The sequence below is a fragment of the Anopheles cruzii genome, chromosome X (assembly GCF_943734635.1).
Source record: "Anopheles cruzii chromosome X, idAnoCruzAS_RS32_06, whole genome shotgun sequence".
NCBI lineage: Eukaryota > Metazoa > Arthropoda > Insecta > Diptera > Culicidae > Anopheles > Anopheles cruzii.
The window spans coordinates 11,411,264-11,418,813 of NC_069143.1; the positions used below are offsets into that span (position 1 = coordinate 11,411,264).

Consider the following 7,550-nt stretch of genomic DNA (forward strand, 5'->3'; position numbering starts at 1 on the left):
CAAGGCGGCCAACAAATTTCACGATACAGAGTTTATGATTAATAACATGAATGTTCATTAATGGTAGGTCATAATAAAATATGACTAGTAGTCCAATGACTAAATTCATCCACGGCTGAAACCTTTTCAAACAAAGGACTATGGTATGTGGTTACGAGTTAACGTAAGTACCGGTATCCGGGAAACGCATTTAAAGGTGCGGGAAACGCGTTCACTTCCGCTGCTTTTGAAAACACAGGCTTTTGAGGTCATTTGTCCTGGAACCATTGAAACCTTCAACTGGGTGGTGGCAGGTATTCGTCCTACGTTATACTTGCACTTGAGTGATAATTTACACGCAACAATTCTGAGGGATGGTTGGATCGTTTTAATGTTCTATCGTTTTATTTAAAGCTGTTGGGTGAGTGATGCCCAACCTATTGATAATAGAAATTGTAATTATGCTGTACAATTTCGTTCGTTCGTTCAATCGCAAACAGGAAGTAGCAGTAAAAAATGTAATGAAACTTTACATACATTACCTACGACACAAAATAATAGCAACGATCGTGTGGATAGAACACGAGATAAACATTCGTTTTACTGTTGAACTAACTGCTGTAAACAATTTTTTCAATAAAATCAAAAATACACCACTTGACTAAACTTAACGCATGGCACTTAACGAAGGATTCAAATAGCATTGTGTTTATTTCGAAATGTTTCATTCCTGTTTTCCAATCATGTGTTGCTGGCTTGCTTTTTGACACTTCTATCCATTACCTAGCTCATTGGTTTGCTGGGATTGTGTTAATGATGGGGGCGTGTGCGGTATGAACTTGTAAAACACGGGAAATTCCGTTGATTCTCTATTATTTGAACACTTGAACAATAAGCACAGCGAGCGGAAAATGCAACAAAAAGCACATGGAAACTTCCGACGATGAAGTGACATTTATTCACTTCGCGTTTGGCAGACGTCATATTAGACAAACCTAGGCTGCGTACACGCTTCGACCTTAGGCTGCGTACACACTTCGATTTTAGGCTGCGCTACTGAAGGTCTAAAAAATTTTATTTCTATCTGGCGGATTGTTAGTTTCTTGCAAACATGAAAATAATTTGAAATTGATCAAATAAGAATAAGAGTATCGCTGTAAGGGTACAAAAAGTTTAATAAGTTAACAAGTTTTGCTCCCTGATCAGGTGAATCTGTGCGGTTTTGCAGTAAGTGTTCTATTATATCGAAAGACCGATATATTGCGCGTCTGTCGTTATAGGTCAATTTTGACAGTAGGTTGCGTGGCTATGATAGATGAAGAAAACGTAACTTTTATTGCTTACACGGCATCCATTTTCGTCTGTGTTATTTGCTCTGTGCTGTGCATTTCTTAAAAAGGTTCCTTTTGAGGTGAAAAAAATTGTGCAACCATTTTGACTCATCACTTTGGAGATAACTAGCAAAATGCTCTACTTGGAGGATTACTTGGAAAGTAAGTAAAATGCGTTTTCTTATAACGAACGGGCGAATCGTTGGAAAATGGCGTGCGCTGATGCTATGCACGAAATGTATGGCACGCCACCAGTTCTATGAGCGAAACGCAGAACTAACGTAAGGTCAGCGATGCTGATGCGAAACGATTTTGGATTGGCTTAGATTTCTTTAGAACAAAAACTATTAAAAGACCGCTTCATACATTACGATTATCCGGTTCTCCGGTTATTATTATCCGGCATCTACATCCATCGGGCAGTCCTGGTCTATAGTAAAGGCATGACTTTTGTAAGTTTTCTTAGCCTTTGGGCGGATTTACTGGGTGAAATAGGTGGTCCCGCACTAAACCCCCTGTCACGCAGGAGTGCCATCGTGGCCGTAATATTGAAGGTGTATAAGGACCGACTCTTAGAACACACGATATCCAAGCCTCCAACCTCTCTCTACTTAGCCATATCAACCATCACCACAAAATGGAAAGCTGGTGTATTGTACAATGTGAATTGTGGCCATAGCACAATCCTAATTGTGATATGGCTTATACGTAGAAGTCTCACGTATTGCACAATGGAGGAACACGTAGAGAGTGTATGGATTGGAAACCATCTGCATGAGCATGAATAGTAGATGCTCTTTTTGTTTTTGGTTTTTCATAAATTGCTAACGGCATTTTTATCTCTTTTATGATTTGAAATACACTCGTTTGTAGTGATTGAACATCTTCCCCAAGAGCTACGGGACAGGTTTACGGAGATGAGAGAGATGGATTTATCCGTGCAAAGTAAGTTTTTATTGTCCGTTATGATGCATTTTGGTAAAACTCGCTTTAGTTCGCGTTTGTGGTAACGTTTGATTTTCATGCTCTACAGATAACACGGATGCCCTGGACAAACGTGCTCGAGCGTTATTCCAGCAATGCCGTCGGGGTGATCTACCCTCTGCAGCAGCCGAGACCGAGTATGCAGCTATTAGAACCGACTACTACCGAGTTTTGGAAGATTCCGACGAAAAAATCCAGCTAGCCGGTCAAACGTACGATTTGGTTGAACGATACTTGCGTCGTCTTGATTCTGAGCTGCATAAATTCAAATGCGAGTTGGAAGCAGATCACAACGGCATTACTGAGATTCTGGAGAAACGCTCCCTGGAATTGGACACAACCACCAGCAATGGAAGTACTAATCAGAAGGAGAATCGTTTCTATGATGCTCATAATTCGTTCAGCACAACACACAATGCTCGTTCAGACACTCGTTATAAGACAAAATCGGAAAAACGCCGTGACAGCATTGCACCTGCCGCTGTTGCTGCTTTGGAAAAACGTTCGCTGAACATCTCAGCACCGTCCAGCAATGTCAGCGTTCCTTCCACTCCGACAAGTTTGGTCGGTGCAAGCCATCAGGTGATAAATTCATCTCCAGCTGCAGCTGTGGCGTACAATTTGCAAACGTTCGGCGCTGGCAATGCGATTGCAGCCGCGGCCAGTCAAGCGATTGCACAAACACAGCAAATGCAGCAAGGGCGCCGTACTGCCAGCCTGAAAGCATCATATGAGGCAATCGGAGGTGCCGGATCTCATGAGCTTTTGATAAATAGTGAACTAGCAGGGGCAACACATAATGCTCTACAGGCTGTTGAGAGAGAAGCAAATGCCTTCTCTAGTCAGCGTCGTCAAAAGAAAAAAAATCTAGGTATGTCGCGTTAATGCGTAGTAAATAATCGATGTGCAGTGAGTAGTTGCATGTTTAAATTTGCATCTACATATCTCAACGTAACAAATGTGCTAAATAAGGACAAGGAGTAGTGAATCAAAACTCCGTGGTTAAGAGAACTCGAACTGTACAAGGTATCAATTGCAATATTGGTAACTATTGCAATAGAGAAGGTTATGACGCGTATCATATTAACTGTAACTAACAAAATTAACTGTATCACAAATAACAACAAAAGCACTAGCAAGACTCAGCAACCCGCGATCAGCGATTGCAAATAATCGATGTGCAGTGAGTGTTTGCGTATTTAAATTTGCATGTACATATCTCAACGTAACAAATGTGCTAAATAAGGACAAGGAGTAGTGAATCAAAACTCCGTGGTTAAGAGAACTCGAACTACACAAGGTATCTACAAATAACAAAAGCACCGTCAAGCATCAGCAACCCGCTGATAGAGTAGTCGGTAACGCTCGTCGCTGCCACGCAACTGGTCTGCGTTCGAATCCCGGGACCGCTTGTCACGTAGTCGGTCATTTACACATCACCAGCAACTATTGCATCAGTAAACACAACTCAGGTTAACAACAGAGAGCGCTAATGTATCAGCAGTGCGAATTGTTGTTTGGATCGGTGCGAATTACAGGGCGTTTGGAACGCAGTTGAACCATCACCAGGACCCATCGTATGCGTATCTTTTCATTTTCATCCCCTAAATTCGCATTGCTTATATTAGATTAAAAAGGATTTGTTTAACAAAACAGGAAAAATAACCTTTAGTTTTGTCTTTTTAATTATTTATTAACCAGCAATAGTGTCTATTAATTTGAGAGAAAATTAAGATTATGTTTTAATTGCAGCAAATAAAAATTTGTCACCATCCTTGCCAACAGCAGGCCTACAAGTTCAGCAGCCAGTGCTTTCGCAGCAATCGACGACCGTAACGCAGTCTCCTGTGGCTTTACAACAACCGCAACCAGCATTGCAATTGTCACAACCTGTACTGCTGCAACCGCAGCTAGTGCAACATCAACAACATCAAATTCAATCAACAATAACATCAACCGTTCCATCGCCAGTAGTCTCGACCGTACAACCGCAATTGCATCATGTTAAAGCTCCGATTGCCCATATGCAGATTGCTCATACTGGTCATTTGCAGCAGCTGGCCATACAGCAACAGCAGGCGCAAAAACAACAGCCGCTAACTCAGCCACAACTTCAACAACAGTCACAGCAGCTAGTACAGCAACAGCTGAAGCACTCATCGCAACTCCAAGCTCAGCCACAGGCACAACAGCAAGCACAATCGCATCCGGTATCGCAGCAACTGTCTCAGCAGCAGCTCCAGCATTCACAAAAGCAACAGCTGCATCAGACGACGTTGCAATTGCAGCAGTCCCCGCTACAGTTGCACCAACCACAGCTACAGCAACATATTCATCAACAATTACAACAACAGCTACAACAGTTGCAGCATAAGAAACAACCTCTGCTAAAACAACAAGCTTCGCTGTTGCCGCAGCAACAACCGAGACAACTGTTACAGCAACCATCCCAACACCAACCACAGCAACAGTCACACCTGCATATTCAGTTGTCCCAGCAGCAGCAGCATATCAAGCAGAAACAACACAAACTGCCACAGCAGCAGCAGCAGCAACCCCTACCCGTTCCCCAAACTTCTCTCATCCAATCGCATCAGCAACAGCAGCAGGTCCCTCAAGTGTTACATCATCTACAACAGCAGCATCAATTACAGCAATATCAGATGCAATCGATAACACATCAGCAGCATCGACCTATGTCACAACAGCAGCAACAGTTTATGGATATGAACTCAAAAGAACTCATGCACCTCCAGCAGACATTGCAGCATGTCCAGCCGGTGCCGTTAGCACAGCCGGCTCAGACCCAAACACAAGTAAAACAGCAAGAACAGCAACAGCAGCAGACTCAGTTGCAGCCACAGCCGCAAATACAGTCACAACAGCAAATTTTGCTGCAGCAGCAATTACAGCAACAGACGCAGCAGCAATTGCATCAGCAGCCACCACAATCGCAACAGCAACCCCAGCAGCAGCTTCAGGCGCAATTGCAACAGCAGCAATCTCAGTTACAACCTCAGCAACAATTGCCACAGCAGTTGCCGCTTGCGTCTATGTCAACTCAACAGCAGATACCACAATTACAACAAGCTCATCTGATGCAACCGTCGTTGTTTGCCCCGAAGCAACAAATACCAAACCAAATAGGTCAACTTTCGCAGCATCAATTATCACACCATCAGCAACTAGGCCAAGCATCAATTTTGCAACCACAGCAGTCTTTGTGTGCATTGACCACGGTATCTACCATCGATACGCCAGACTCCACTTCGGCGACTACTATTGATGGTGGTGGTACAGTCGCAGAACAATCGGAAAACGATTGGTCATTTGATCCTAATGAGCCAAGATACTGCGTCTGTAACCAGGTTTCGTATGGAGACATGGTAGCCTGTGATAATGACGGTGTAAGTATGGCGTGCGGCACACGTTACACGATCAAATGGTCAAATAGTATACTAATGGATCTTTTGTTGTTCATTTTAGTGTCCGTTCGAATGGTTTCACTATCCGTGCGTTAATATCACATCGTCCCCAAAAGGAAGGTGGTATTGCCCGCAGTGCAGTAGTTCAATGAAGCGCAGAGCTTCGCGAAAAAATTAGTAACTAATTACCAGCTCAGATCTAATGTATGCTATTTCGCGGCAGCATTTAGTTCAAAAGAAACGAATAGCTGTTACGTCGTATCCATTGTACAATATAGACGGTGGCATGGAAAGGCAGGAACAACAACTGTACATGGTCATGGTCGGAATCGATCGGTCTTGTAACAGGGCAGTTGTTGTTTCTGCTCGCATCCATCGTCTTTATTGTACAACATTTAAAGCCATTCTGTTCATTCAATTGTCTAATACTTTCAAACTAGCTCGAACTTTTTTTATCGGTTGCTCGAATTTACTTTTGCCTAAAATTGATTCAATATGTTTATTATTATTATCTTCTATATTATGATAATATTTTCAATTTTTTGTGAAGATGAACAACATATTTACTATGCGATGAACTATAATTTACTAATTCATATATTTTGCTTTTAAAATATTTAAATACCCCCGCAGATCTTTGTTGATTTTCAGTCGGTCTGAGTGATCGACCGAAAATCGGCTAAGGCCTGCGCATCGTAAATCGTACGTTCGTAGAGCAGAGTGTCAAACTAAGTACAGTATATGTATGTATGTTCAGTGTATGTTCTTACGCTTGGTAGTGCAGCAATGTTTGGTCAAGTATAGTTTGGTGCACTTGGTGCCCATTGGAGTTTGCGGGGTCGGCTAATATACACCTAACATTTTACAGGGTGGCAACGTGAAAGTGATACACTCATTCGAGTGCTCATCGTTTTAATTTTTACAGCTATAGGTCCGAACGGGCAATCAAAGCGGTGAAGGAGCGTATTCGACGAAATCCGGACAGTTATTAAAACTGCAAGGAGAGAGAAAGAAATTTTTTTGGGCTTTTTATGACATAATTTAAGTGTATCACTTTCACGTTGCCACCCTGTACATCGTACGTATCCCAAGGAAGGTGCCAACACTGCAGCCAGAACATCGTATCATTGGAAAAATATTGTATGTCGCAAAACAAACGTAAATTAATGAAATAAAGAATTTAAAAATTAAATGTTGTACGGAAATTGTTGCTTACCGCTCACAGTTAAGGTTCTCCAGCTTTGGATACCGGTCAATCTTGCATCGCATGTTGATGTCGTTCTCTTTTCACAGCTTTGCCCTGCCTTTGTGATAAGTAATTTTTATATATGAAATTCTGAGCGAATAATGACGTTCAAATTACTTTTTGTTGTATGTTCTTATAAAATAAACGTTGTGTTTGCGAGCCATTTACTTTTTATGAATAACGTTTTGCTACTGTAGATTACAAAAGGTTAAGATGAAACAAATGAACGATGAAGACATCGTGCCAATTGAAGCGTGTGTGTTTCGAATGTTAAAGGGTCCGCACTCCCACTACCGCTCAATGATTTCTAACGGGAAAAGAGCATTGCATTTGCAATGAACAGTAGTAAGTTGCGTCTGAAAATGTTGCAACACAGATTTCGTAATGCGGAGGACTAACAATAATGCGCTGTGCACATCCAACAACATATGGTGCGATCAGCGTGGTTGGCGAGATCTTCCTTTGCTCTCTTTCTCTCTCTTTCTTTCTTCCTTTTTTCTCTTTCCCCGTATCACGTTTGTTCTTGGTTCATTTCTTTCTCTCCCTTACTCTCGTTTCTTTGACTCTTGTGTAGCATTTAACGGT

At 42.0% G+C, this 7,550-nt stretch overlaps 1 protein-coding gene across 1 annotated transcript; it reads left to right on the forward strand.

The window, feature by feature from the left end:
* Positions 1–1,394: 1,394 nt before the first annotated feature.
* Positions 1,395–6,862, forward strand: LOC128270323 (putative uncharacterized protein DDB_G0271606). Its single transcript, XM_053007726.1, has 5 exons — positions 1,395–1,472; positions 2,184–2,255; positions 2,344–3,165; positions 4,047–5,701; positions 5,781–6,862. Exons 1-5 carry the CDS (start codon positions 1,445–1,447, stop codon positions 5,895–5,897), a joined length of 2,694 nt encoding a protein of 897 aa, XP_052863686.1. The 5' UTR covers positions 1,395–1,444; the 3' UTR covers positions 5,898–6,862.
* Positions 6,863–7,550: the final 688 nt, after the last annotated feature.

Excerpts from the sequence above, each read along its gene's own strand:
- LOC128270323 (XM_053007726.1), top strand. The coding sequence starts at position 1,445 with ATGCTCTACTTGGAGGATTACTTGGAAA. Across the intron at positions 1,473-2,183 it reads CTTGGAGGATTACTTGGAAA|TGATTGAACATCTTCCCCAA; the intron begins GTAAGTAAAATG and ends ACTCGTTTGTAG. Across the intron at positions 3,166-4,046 it reads TCAAAAGAAAAAAAATCTAG|CAAATAAAAATTTGTCACCA; the intron begins GTATGTCGCGTT and ends TTTTAATTGCAG.